The 14,014-nt window shown below is 33.1% G+C and overlaps 2 protein-coding genes and 1 pseudogene across 2 annotated transcripts in view; 1 reads left to right on the top strand and 2 right to left on the bottom strand.

The window, feature by feature from the left end:
• Nucleotides 1-1,932: 1,932 nt before the first annotated feature.
• On the bottom strand, nt 1,933-5,776 carry LOC105130062 (putative SWI/SNF-related matrix-associated actin-dependent regulator of chromatin subfamily A member 3-like 3; annotated as a pseudogene).
• A 2,301-nt stretch (nt 5,777-8,077) lies between these two features.
• Nucleotides 8,078-9,058, top strand: LOC105129948 (3-hydroxybutyryl-CoA dehydratase-like protein, mitochondrial). The gene has a single exon (XM_011032223.1). The coding sequence runs from the start codon at nt 8,160-8,162 to the stop codon at nt 8,874-8,876; it is 717 nt and encodes a 238-aa protein (XP_011030525.1). The 5' UTR covers nt 8,078-8,159; the 3' UTR covers nt 8,877-9,058.
• An 845-nt stretch (nt 9,059-9,903) lies between these two features.
• Nucleotides 9,904-14,014, bottom strand: part of LOC105129947 (actin-related protein 9-like) — a 13,773-nt gene continuing 9,662 nt past the window's right edge. Inside the window, exons 18-21 of the mRNA XM_011032222.1 lie at nt 13,999-14,014; nt 13,203-13,248; nt 10,430-10,480; nt 9,904-10,280 (exon numbers count right to left, since the gene is read on the bottom strand). Of these exons, the coding sequence (XP_011030524.1) occupies nt 10,137-10,280; nt 10,430-10,480; nt 13,203-13,248; nt 13,999-14,014 (257 nt within the window). The 3' untranslated portion in view covers nt 9,904-10,136. The remainder of the gene's footprint in view (nt 10,281-10,429; nt 10,481-13,202; nt 13,249-13,998) is intronic.

Raw genomic sequence — 14,014 nt, 5'->3', positions numbered from 1 at the left:
TGGTCTTTATCAATTTCTACTCTCCGCCTCTAATTATCCACATGATATGGTGTTTAGAGTGTTCTAATTTTTCCATCCCTCAAAGCAATTAAAAAATTTTCCCCACATAACAGTTCAACACATGTAATTGGGCAAATATGTGTGATTTCTTCTTCATCTCTATCGACCACCATGATGACCTTTAGATGCCTCCTGATCGGGCAATCTCTCTTTAATAATTCACCACTGCTATGTCTAGTCTCAATTTCAATGATCGGACCATACCATTGCATCTAGAAAGATCAAATTAGCTGGAAACAAGTCTGAAATCATCCAAATCGCACTTCAGGCGGCTAAGATTTGATCAAAACAATTCTAGCATGATAAACGGCCCAGATTCAATCTTAGAATCGGTTGCACGTAGACTCCACTACACAGAATCCTCTCCCTCAACTCAGCTCCAACTCAGCTCGGCTCCACTCGGCTCGGCTGACTCTCGGCTCATGGCTGGTGACATGGTAGGTAGGTCCCACAGTGCTGACGTGGCTACTGACTGGTGCTGACGTGGCATACCACCTGTGCATGCTGAAGCTGTTGTGATGTTATGATGATGTCAGCATCATCCAGATCCAGCATATAGGTCGAGTCGCCTGGTATTCGGGTTGGGTCAGCTCAACCGAGTGAAGAAGACGCGTGCGACGCTTGGCGAGCGTCTGCGCGGGTGGCCAACCACCTTGCCGACTCGTGACTAAGCGTGAGGACTATTCCGATGCGGTTTTCAACAGTGGCTTCGTCTCTTTCTCCTCTACATAGTGGTATGGTCAAAACAAAATTTTGACAACTTTCATTTTTGAGCAAAATCAAACACCATTTTAAACCATGTGCTCTGATACCAATTGTTGGTAATTTTGATCAGTGATGTACTGATATTTGCTCATAGGAGGCCAAGCACACTGACACAATATTTAACGTAGTTCAACAAATCGCCTACATCCACAGGAGAGTCAATATTATTAGAGATGGAGAAAGAAGATCCACGGGAGAGTCGATATTATTAGAGATGGAGAAAAAAAACAAAACAAATACATGAAGAAGGAGGATTACACTCATACCCACTCACACTCTACTCCCAACTCTCATTGCTACCCTTACAGCTCTCTCTTTCTCACTCTACTCCCAACTCTCATTGCTACCCTTGCAGCTCTCTCTTTCTCTCTATTTTTTTACACACACTCACCACTTTCTCTCATAAAATCATGCCTCTTTTATAGGCAAATATGATGAGCTCCTCCAACTTTATTGTCAACATGGAGGGGACAATAAAGCCATGAAACATGGCAAAAATTATGTCATAATTTGTGCTCCCACTTGTATAAGTTGAGTGGAGTGGTTGCTATAATAATGGCAATTTCCTAACACATAATAGAGGGAAATTCTTTCATTGGAGAAGGGAGATACTAGGAGATTTGAAAATTACCACAAAAAAAAGCATTTGTGGCATGTAGTTAGATTCTGACCCATACAATCAGCTTTCAAAAACATTAAAAATAAACTAGATATTTTTTTAAAAAATAAAAATAAAGGAACCATCAATGAGTTAAATTAGTGGAATTATTTTTCTTATTCGAAATATGTTTTTTTATTAATTTAATTCTTTATTTATCTAGAATTTTAGACTTGTAAATAAATTTATAATTAGAATAATAAATATAAGTATAAAAATGAAGAAGTTAGTGTATAGAAAAAAAACACTGCATATTTTTCTCCTGAATTTCTTCTTGTCTTTTAGCTTTGCAATTTAGCATTGTTATCCATATTAAACTACTGTACTAATCTTCTTCCCACACAAGTAATTCATGAAATTTACAGAGCAACAAGCAAAAGATAGTTAAGATACTTCAATATTGACCATTAAGAACTACTAAGCCGTCATGATTGTTTAAGGAGCAAAGTTTAAGGAGCTCGACACGCGTGTTCTTGGAAACGGCATACCGTTTTCTCTTTGGTTTCACTGAACTTCTTCAAAACCCTCTCCTGCTTCTGTTGTAGTTTTCCATCAAACCTTAAGAGCTCAGTTCCTCTCCTTCTCAATGTGATCTCCGAGAGATAAAAAAAAATAAGTCCACTGACTAAAAACAATGTTGTTTTCACCAGAACCTGACCTACGAATATGTTCCAAGCATTCCAGGAGCTTTGAAACCTTTGAAGACTCCTCCCAGTTCTTCTCAAAGTCAACCCGGAACTTGTTCTCTGTTGGGCATGTGATGAGTTCAGTTTTCTTTAGAAATGTTCGACAGATGGGACATAGCCCAGTTGTTGGCGTTCGCCAACTTGAGAGGAGACATTCCCTGCCCATCCTACGCGCAGATGGTGTGAGCACAGGGTTCTCTGCAGACTCCGAGCACGTGGCACTCAGTATTTTCCGCCCGTCAGATGCCTTCCATAACATATACCCTTGTTGGGACTGTCTGTATTGGAATGGCATGATCAGCATTTGTTTCCAGGAACCTTCTAGCAAGCTTGTCCAAGTCATCGTACTGCTGTGAATCAGCTTGACTGCGTATGTTCAGACAAATCAGAAACAAGGAAATAGAAAGAACAGCAGAAGATTAGTCTTCTTTTTGTTAAAGTTGTTGATGTTATTTGAAACTATATCCTTCCTTCCACATAACAAGAAATGGGTTATTGCAACGCTGCCTCGCTCGTGGTAGCTCGAGGATCTAATCATAGTTATGAAGGACCTTCCCTTGTGCCACAAACCGATCAAATTGGACCTCTTTGCATTATATAAGCAGCAGCTGGTTTCATCCAAGTGCCTGTTTGGAGATCCTTTCAAAAATATATTTGCCTTCAAAAAATATTAAACTAATAATTATTTTTAATGTTTTTCAATGATTTTAATGGGATGATATTAACAATAAAGAAAAAATACTTTAATGAATTTTCAAGTTAAAAACACTTCTAAAAAACATCACGTACCACAATAACAAATATGCACAAAGCAATTAAAATACTTCGATAGAGAATGCAATTTAATGGGGAATGTTTTCATCATCCTATGCAATTGCAATCTTATTCTTGATACTGTGTGGGAGGTAATAGTAAACATATGACTAAATGCACTTCAGTTCATCAGGGGAGGAAAAAGGTTTCAAATGAGATTCTACTTTCATCGTCATATAAAATCTCATTTTTGGCCTTGTATATATGGAAGATGAAAATGTGAAACTTCGTAAGAAAAACGATACTTTTGATCTTCTGAAAAGGGCACCGTAAAAGTCACGCTCAGCTTCTGACTGTTCGCACTCGGTGATTTGAATGTCAGTTGGAGGAAGAACAAGTATGGGCCTGAAATCACATAAACCAGAAACCAAATATGAAGTTTCTGATCAAGGATTTTGCTCCAGAAAAAAAAGGTAAGAGAATGAAAGGAATAACCACCTTCCTTCCTTGTCCTTTGTATCTCTGGTTCTCCTCGACATTAATGGCCTCAAAATAGCTTTGATCAATTTCAGACCTCTTGGATCACCATTTTCACAAGGCCTCTGAATCAATTTGTTCCACTTGAACGAAAGTAAACTTACTATGAACAAGGTATCCAGAGGACTAATCCCACAGCTTAATTGTACAAGCTACAGAAGTTAAGATAATGGGATTATCTATTTAAAACATCAACCAGTCATCTACACCATGCAGTAATCAAGAAGTGATGTGTTTGTGTTATCCTAGCAAAGCCCAGTTGCACCAAGGTTCCACATGCAAGAAGCATAGACGGCTGTACAGGTCTTCCAAGTTATTCTGCAGCAATTGATGACAAACAGAATTCATTTATTCATAAACAATGTAACAATAGGCATTCTTTATCAATTTTAAGACTACAAACCAGCCGTACCTTGCTGAAAAGTAATGCCAGTATTCAAGAAATGGCTAGAATAAAGTAAGAGATGTTCACCATATTGCTTCGGGGATCTTGAATCCCGTCAATTTTGGATAAAAAAAGCACATCAAGGAACAAGTACACAGACCTTGAGAGGCGTCCTTGTAAGACACCAATGACAGTTTGAGGGCAATGCAAAAGGCAGACTGAGCACCCATTCTCATCCAAGATTTAATGGTATGAGCTTCATCTAAGACTGCAGCTCTTTCTTTATTTCTATTCTCTTACATAAGATTTAATGGTATGAGCTTCATCTAAGAATACCCTACGCCACTCCACCTTGTAAAAAATGCTGTCCTCGGAATCCTGTATTAGATGTCACAAAGTTTCATTCAAGTGGGAAGATTGGAAGAGAAGATAATTGAGATTTAAAGAAAATGAAAAGAAAAAATACAAGTCAGACAGGCAATTTAGTAATTGATTCTGTTGTTATGCAAATGAAACTGATTGGTTAATGAAAGATAGCAGATTCTTACACGTTTATAAGATTCTATTTGGACACCATATGTGGTTAAGACGACGTCATATCCAGATATAATCCAAGGTTCATTTGTAGTGTCCCCAACACAGTGGACGAAAGTGGAAATATTCGTAGGCTTTGAATGGGTTTCAAACTCATCCTAAGGTTCTTAGAACAGCCAATAAGATATCTTACAACATACATCAGCATTCCACGATATAATATCCATTGCAACAGTTAATTAAATGAAGCACCAAAGGCATTTATAGTTCCTTCCTATTTGTTGCAGAGTGGTTTGATGCATCATCATTTGCATACGAAGCAGTGAGAATGGGCAAAATTAGGGATGATATATACAATTCGTCTTCTTTATCCCGAATGTAAGAGTGGAGAATTCGCCTTCCACTGACTAAGCAAGGTCACGGGACAAACAATAAGAGCGCCACCTTTTGCTTTAGACAGGGTGTTTGTGCAGGCACCTTTGTTCTCCTAGGTGTTTTCTTGATTGTCAGTGCTTCCTCTACCTCCTCTTGCGAGTATCAGCGAAAATGTCACCACTGTCTTTCCAAGACCCGTAGCATCTGCTAGAATCTACACAAGAACTTACCAAATCAGATGATAACATATTAACATATAACATTGCACCACCTCACCTAAGACGCACAATGAAGAGGAAATAAAATATACAGCTCTGATCTCGGAGCAACATGTTGAATCGAATCCACACTGAACTCTGATATGAAGTAGACAATTATAGGAACTCACTCTTGTTGCCATCTGTGTAGCAGTTGGGATTGTGTTGTTGCTTCCCTGGAGAATATATTTAAGAATAATAAGGAAGCCCTCCTGCTTCAAAGCACTCTAGATCAAGTTTCTTATTGTTTGATTTTCTATGCTACAATCTATGTTGTGAAAGGACAACGCAGATTGTGCGTTTTCTTCACTAGAAACTACGTACTTGTCACATATCCGATTTGCTTCTTTCTAAACATCAATTCCTTTCTCTCACTCTGACATCCACTAGAGATTAGTGTGCTTGGAGGTTCCATCTCCTGCATAATTAAGATAGAAATGAGAAGAGTTCAAAAGGAGTTATTTTTTTGTATTCGGAAAACACAAGACAACTTTCAAAGCGGTTCACCTCCGAGTTACAAGTATCTGCTGCACCAACAAGCTTGCTTAGAGATGGGTTTGATATAGCTTGTTCGTCTCTGTTTTGTTCTGGAGTCTGCTGGGCACCTTTTCTCCTCATAGGTAAGATCAAAGCCGCTTCATCTGGATCACTCTATCTTCACCAACAGCAATTAAGATCTCATACTAGCAAAAACTGTCTGGATGATGCGAATTGCTTAGATGCCAGCAGTATAGTGCATCATATTTGTGCAATCAGAGAAGTCCATCGTCATTTAGCAACTTTAAACTGCTAACAGTTTTGTATAGCATACAAAAGCATATATCATTAACATCATTGAAAAAAAAAAATTTCAGTTATGAGATTTTGTGCTATTACTAGAATAATTATTTATCGTCAATGGATGCCATGTTCATGGTGATCCAATTCAAGATAATGATCGCACCTGTCAACATTGACCTCTCTCTCTCTAGCCTGTTGTGTTGATTACTCTCTCATTGCACTCGGAGAATTCAGATAGTTGACAATAAATACTAAAATTATGCTGACATCCTTGGAAGAAAAAAGAAAACTTGCACAAAGAGGTTTATTTATCTTTTTATTTTTTTTACAGTAAAATGACAGAATTGCTCATAAAATAAAATAAAAAAATCTAAGGTTTGTTTGCAGGATGTTTTAATATTTTTATTATGTTTTTTTAATATAATTTTCAGGTCACTCAAGAATTGTTTAATAATTTTAAAAAATTAAATATTATTAAAAAAATACTAACATGTAACAATCCTTTTATTTTAAATAAGATATATAAGATTGTCTAATTATCCAAACCCACTATTATGATGATGTTGAGAGGTGTGCATTGTCCTCTTCTTTTTCTTGTTGATTTGGTACATGCTTACAACAGAAGTGGAGATAAATTAGATAAAAAAATTTAATTTTTTTTTTTCATTTAATTTTTATTTCAATTTCAGTCATTATTTTTTTTATCACTATTTTTTTATTTTTTTCTTATTTTTTCAATTTAATCTCTAATTATTTTATTTCAATTTAGTTTTTATACCAAACTTGGTCTTTATTGTTTTGATTTCTATTTATTTTGTTTTTAAAGTTTTTATAATTAGAAATTTTATTTCTTGATTTTTTATATTTGTCTTTCTATAGAGTAATTTCAATCTAATGACCCGAGCTTGGTTCAATTTATGTTTTTTCTTTGTCTTTTATTAAAAATTAATTTTTTCTTTCAAAATCATCATTCGACATTGGATTATTGAACCTTAAACTTTGTTATTTATTCCACTTTTCTTTTTATGAGTTATCTCAAGTAGCGCGTTAATCGAGTTAACTTGGATTGAATCAACTTTTTTTCTAGATTTTTTTTAAAAAAATAATTTTTTTTGAAGTTCATCATTTAATATTAAATTATTAGTCCTGAGTTTTGTGATTTTTCAACCTTTTTTTTGTCATGTGGGGTTGCTCTAAATATCAGTTAATCAAGTTAATACAAGTTTTTTTCTTTTAATATTCTTTATTTAACTTCGATATTTTTGCTAATTTTTCAAAAAATATTTAAATTTTTTATTTTAATTTCATATTGCATGTGACAATTTAGTCAAGTAAACTTGTGTTAACTTAAGTTTTTTCTTTTCATATTATTTTAAAATAAATATTTTTTTATTTTATTCTTTGTATTAGATTATTGGACTTTGATTCCTATAATTTTTTTATTTTTTTTATTATAGATTGTCTTGATGTTATATCTTAAATTATATATTAATCAGGTTAATCCTAGTTAATTGTAGTTATCATTACCTAAATATTTTTTATTACATTAGAAAAAATTTATTGCAACTAATTCCATTATAATAATCATAATTCTAAAAGTCAATCTAGCAAGTCAACTATTTATTGCAACTAATTCCATTATAATAATAATAATTCTAAAAGTCAATTTAGCAAGTCAATCTAAGATCCAAATCTAAGATCCAAGTAACTCGATAAAACTCAATAAAAACTTTCTTATTGTGTTTTTTTCTTGTTAGAAATCTTTTTTTTTAATATATATTTTTCATATGATTGCTAATTTATTTGTAAGTTTATTGTATAAATATTAAAAGAATATTTTATTTTTTTAATTTAATATTTAAAATCTTTTAGTATATATATTTTATGTTCGTAAAAAAAATTATATTTTTTTAATATAAAATAATTTTTTTATTTAAATATTTCAACTTAAAAATAAAATAATATCTTTTTAATATGAGATAAAATATCTTTTAAAATACTTTTTTAAATTTTATTATTTATAACCTATATCTACATAAATTACTTTTTATTTTTTAATAAAATATAAAAAAAATTAAATATTTTTTTAATTTTTTCAAATTAATTCAGATGAAACTATATAATCTCTTGGTCAAATAAACCCTGGCATGGTTCGATAACTATAATAATTACAGCTAAAATGGAATCTTAAAATAGAAAATTTTCCATGAGCTTTCCTTCACTCACGCCCTTGATTAAAAAAAAAAAAAAAACATCAACATCCCTAACTACTCCTTTTTTTGTCGTTTTTCTTTTTTGTCCGATTTCTATAATAACCAAATTTCCTCCCCAAACAATATGCGATATCGATTTCTTAACCATCACTCACCATGTGCACATTAGAGAAAACCGGCACCAACATCTTCATTTTAACATTAACCGGCGCCGATGAGCACCGTTTAAACCCCACTCTTATCGACTCCATCCTCTCCGCTCTTCGCCAAGCCAAATCGCAAGCCACTAAAGGCTCGGTTCTCATCACAACATCGCGGGGCAAGTTCTTCTCCAACGGCTTCGATCTAGCCTGGGCTCAAGCCGCCAGCTCCAAGCCCAAAGCAACCGAGCGTCTCCACCACATGGTGGAACTTCTCAAGCCGGTGGTAGCCGAGCTAATCTCTCTCCCTATGCCAACCATCGCGGCAGTCAACGGCCACGCAGCCGCCGCGGGGCTGATCCTGGCTCTGAGTCATGACTACATCCACATGAAGAGAGATAGAGGTGTGCTGTACATGAGCGAGGTTGATATTGGGCTTCCGTTCCCTGATTACTTCACGGCCCTTTTTAGGGCCAAGGTGGGATCGCCTTCGGTTCTACGTGATGTGTTGTTGAGAGGAGCGAAGGTTAAGGGAGACGAGGCGGTGAGGAGGGGGATTGTGGAGGCGGCACACGATAACGAGGAGAGGTTGAGTGAGGCTACGATGCGCCTGGGGGAACAGTTGGCGTCGAGAAAATGGCTTGGCGAGAATTACAAGGAGATAAGGAAGAGTTTGTATCCAGAGTTATGTGGCGTGCTTGGATTGGACCATCTAATAATTGCTAAACTCTGACAAAGAAAATCCCTAAAAGATTGTAAGGGCAGTTGTAATAATGTTTTAATTGTTAATCAGGTCTTAAATTAAAGTTTGCAATGAGCTGTGAACCCCTTCAGAGACCCACAGAAATCAGAATTTTCCATCATGTATTGTTACTAAAAAGATTATTCAATCATTAATGATTGTGTTTCTGCTAATTAATTGCTGTTGCTAGAGTTAACTGCTTCTTCTAGTGCGTTTTATTTTAGGGTGTGTTTAAGATCGACGCAGCGATGGTTTTAAGATGTGGTTACGATTGGGATAGTAGTGAAGATGATTTCAAACATTTTATATGTAAAAATATATTAAAATAATTTTTTTTATATTTTTTAAAAATTATTTTTGAAAACCATGTTTCCAACCACAGGTATGAGTTCAGCTCGTACAATGAAGTGGACTGCTTTACATTTGGAACAGAGCTTTCAAGTTGGCAGCTTGTTCACCCATGTAACAATTTTTATGATGGTGAAACCTGCGACTATCAACAGCTTCGGGATTTTCTGTTTCTTCCTCACTAGTTATTTGGATCTCGAGTTCTAAATTGATGGCTCACAGCAAGTATTTTACTTGTAAATTACATAGAATTTATTATTTCAATGTAAAACAGAATTGATGATTTTTTACTCCTAAATCTTACAAAACATATGTAGAGCCCTAAAAAAGGTGTTTAGCGAGTAGCTCTTATTCAACAGCCAAGGAGTTTATTCTGAGCTAACTTGTTCATTAACCGAGATCACATTTTGTATCCAAACAATTTTAGAAGTGCATCGTCTACATCGAGCCCACAACAGTGTCAAAGTTCCAATATCATTGACCCGAAAACCGCGTCAGAAGCTCAATAGGATCATGGACTGGAAATGGGCTCATTCCGAGTTTCTAAATCCCCCGAGCACACCCATCAGTTTTCGCGACATTTGCTACAAAACCCCACTCTCCCAGACTAGAACTGCCATGCCGTTTGGAAAACTGATAGGGTAAAAAAAATGCAGTTTCACTCGGCAGATGGTGTTTTGGCAACTAACCTCAATTAAGTTTGAGAATTTTCCTGCTGCACCCCAAGCATATGCTAATGAAAAGCGCAACTGGCACTAACATCTGTACACATAGATGTGTCCCACCTTCTTAAAAAAAAAAGAACTCAACAGTGGGAGCTCGGAAACTTAAAATGCTCTCATCAAATTAGAATTTGTTTAAGGAGAAGTTGCTAGCTCTAAATCAGAGCATACTTCCTGTCACCTAAGAATTTATATAGCATGTTGCTTGAGCTTGAAGATAGTACGAGTCCTTGTATTTTCTACCACTTTGAACGTGGATCCCATTGCGAATCCAGTCCTCCCTATAAATCCATGCATCACGACCAAAATCAAGAACTCCAAGGATCTGCGAATAACAATTTGTGCAAATGACACGAGGAATAAATCAAGTTATCAATATTCTAACTAAAATTGATATAATTCAAATTTGACCACACATAAAACCAACCACAAGCAAGGAGACACAAAAAATGCAATAATGAATAGTTGACTTACTGCTCCGCCTTTCCAAGACACAAAAGTTGGATTTGTTCTCGACTGTAGAACCTATTTAATAACCATGAAAGTTGGATAATATCAAGATCTGAAACAGCAATCCATCTATATATAATAGTAAATCATAACAATTTACTATGCTGAAATTTCATTGCCATGCATGCAAGGGAATCAGTTATTAACTAATCATATAATAGCCCATGTGAAAATTATAAAATAAGATGAGTCTCTTATGCCTTCCGTAATATGTCTATATAACACATTAATGAAGCTTCGAGTAGAGAAAATAAGAGATTTTTTAAATAAAAAACTTTAGATCAAGATTCCTAACAATATAGTTGTTGTTTTTTTATTATTTGCATTTAAACCAATCAAAAATTCATGTTATAAGCTTTAATTTAAGTGATATATTGAACATTCTTTGTGAAGTAAAACTATAAAAAAAGGCAAGGACAATTTCTCCATGCTATAATAATCTTATCAAAACCCCTTAAATTATTTAAAAGTTTATAATAATATAATATTTGATTTACATCCTCAATGTTTTTCAATTAAACCACTTGCTAACAAAATTATGAAATCATGTAAAATAATTTTGCAATATTTCTTTAAATTGAGTATGGATTGAAAATATAGAATATATTACATGCACATATCCTCTAAAAAAAAAAGTTTTCCTTACAATTACAATAATTTTCCTGTTTCTTAATTCATCTAAACCAATATCAATCGATGAGTACAACTGTACAAATGTTTGGATTGAATAAATATAATATAAAATGTATTTTGAGCGTAACACAATGAGAGTTATAGAATAATTAAGACATGTAGCTTGTTTACGTGTTAGCAGACTCAAAAGCTAACCAATGTAAACATAAGAAAGAAAAGATGATAAATTATAAATATACTAAAAGGAAATGATGGTTTCTTGTAGAAATGACATAATTATAAATTTTATCAATTGTTTTTACTATAACGGTATGTACAAGTGGCAAAATTATAATTTTAATGGTTTTTTTTTTTTTAGAAAACAAGTTTTTCTTATATATTTTTCTCTTTATATTTAGCATTTTTATCATTTTACACTTGGCTTATTTATCACCAATTTTTTTTCTTATCTTCATTTTTTTGGTAATATTTTTTTAATTTTTCCTTTTTTTTTCTTTACACTTTCTTTTTTGAAAAAAAAATATTATTTTCTATTTTTTACACTTTGAATATTTATCACTCTACACTTGACGATTCTTTTTGTTCTTATCTTTATTCTTTTGGGTTTTTTTTTTTTGAGAAAAATTATTTTACAAAGACTAAAGAAATGATGTTTCACTAAAGCAATTGCAACATTGTTCATTTCTACTGCTATGTTAAAAATTAGCTTAAAATCTTATATGTTTATACTAACGCATATAATCTTTACTATATTTTATTATATATAAGCATTGATTTTTTGATTCATGATTATATTTTTTTACTATATATCAAAAAATACATTAATAACACCTACACATTAATTCTTTTGCGTTAGAAACAAAGTTATTCGATCTGCAGCAAGGTAAGTTGAATAGACACTTTAACACTTTGTTTTTGTATTTATTGGCACAATAGTTCTCGATATATTTAATTAAATGCATGTATAGTCTTTTTTATTTATAATTAGAATTTCATTTAAAAAAAACATTTGAAAAGATTGTATTTTTTTTGCCAAAAAAATTATCTGACTCGTGTTTTGTTGTAATCTACAAACTTTGAATCATTAATTAAATTGATTTTATTTAAGGTTTAGGAGCAAACAAAAAGGAGTAATTGTCTCTAAGTTATTTAAAAGTTTTCAATGATATAAGATTTGAATTATATATTATTTACACCCTTACTAATTTTTAATTTTTAATCGAGTCTTTTCTTGAAAAGAAAAAAGAAATCAAGTCATAAAATTTATATTTTGCTTTTAAAAGGAGTAATTAAAAATTCAAATCGAGAATTTTAATTTTATTGTAAGATATGATTTTTAATATTCAATAATTCTATAAATATTTTTAGTTATGTTGAATAACTATGTTTAGGTGGGTAGATGTGTGAACAAGTTTGTGAATTAATTTCTATTCAGGATTTAGATTCATCAATTGATGCAATATAGAATCATGCATTTTATATTATATTTTTCAAAACTTGAAAATAATCAAGAATTTAAATCAAATAAGCATCAAGAATTTTCATTTTATTTTTAATTTTTTTAATAAATAACTCTATAAATAATTAATTACGTTGAACCAGTATGTTTAAAAGGGTAAATATGTGAAAAATTTCTATTTCATATTTAAATTCATCAAATGATACAATAAGCAATGATGGCCATTTCCACTTGAAGTTTAATATTAGTTATCGTATATAAAAAGACAGGTTAAATTAAAGACTTCATCGATAGCAAACACAACAACCTCATTTGATGTAGTCCCCAGTGATGTCAGTAGTAAAATTCTGGAGTATTTCCTCCGATTTGAACAATATTGTAAAAATAATAATCATAATAAAAACTAATTAAAAAAGGCGCATGGGTCACCGACTAGTTAATAAGTAGAACAAGACTCTAAGTACGACATTGTCATACTTCTAAGACAACTAAATAAATAATTCACTATTGTTATCTGATGGATTCTGCATCTAGTAAAGGCCATGATATTTTAAGTATATAATTATATAATATAGATATGAGCAAGGAAATCAAAGACAGAAAAGACCAGTCATGAACATGAAGAAAATAGATCTGTAAGCTAACCTCAACAGTATCAATTGCTTCATTTGAGGGAATTGCATGTAAAACTCTGCAACAAGAAAGATAAACATGAATTGAGGAGATAAAATTATCAAGAAGCTACCATCATTTTATAGGAACTGAAACAATGCTGTAATTAAGCAGAATTTAATTGACTCCTCATTGAAAAATTTTCCAAACAAGCACATTCTAAAGCTTCAGCACTTGGTAAATATTTTTTGTATTCTACTAAATTTCTGTAATTAAATGGAGAAGACAGATCCATGCAGCTGACACCAACTAGTTTGAGATTCAAGTCTTAGTTAAGTTGGGTTGAGATGGTCAGAAGACTCATAACAGACAAGGACTAAAAAGGTTGGAGGTGAGGCAATCCTCTTGAACAACGAAGCGAGAGCTTCATCCACCTTTGGTTGAGTTAGTATATTCTCTGAACTGAAATGCTGAAAGTCTTCCTCTCTTGAGAAGAACGTTGACAGGTATAAGTGGGATGGTGGGATGGTAAATAATCTATCCCCTTGAAAAGAAGTGTCAAGTTGGTTCAGTACTATTTCTTTTTATCTGACAAGTGCCTTAACTTTGCCTGAGAAAGATTGTAAAAAATACATGTTTGCACTGGTGTCTTCCCGCACCAGATCATGATCCATTGATGGCTGTTTTATGGCTTCCCAATTTCTAACTAAATATATTGCACATACTTGAAAGCATCTTAAACAGGGTTCATCATAACAGACAAGGATTGTACACATGGTAGCAACGGCAAAATTATGTGCTTTACTATTAAAATAAAAAAGGAACCAACCTTTCCTCCACAGCAG

The sequence above is a fragment of the Populus euphratica genome, unplaced genomic scaffold (genome assembly GCF_000495115.2).
Source record: "Populus euphratica unplaced genomic scaffold, PopEup_1.0 scaffold17.1, whole genome shotgun sequence".
Taxonomy (NCBI): domain Eukaryota; kingdom Viridiplantae; phylum Streptophyta; class Magnoliopsida; order Malpighiales; family Salicaceae; genus Populus; species Populus euphratica.
The sequence above is the reverse complement of the archived record's forward strand: the minus strand, read 5'-3'. Positions and strand labels throughout refer to the sequence as shown.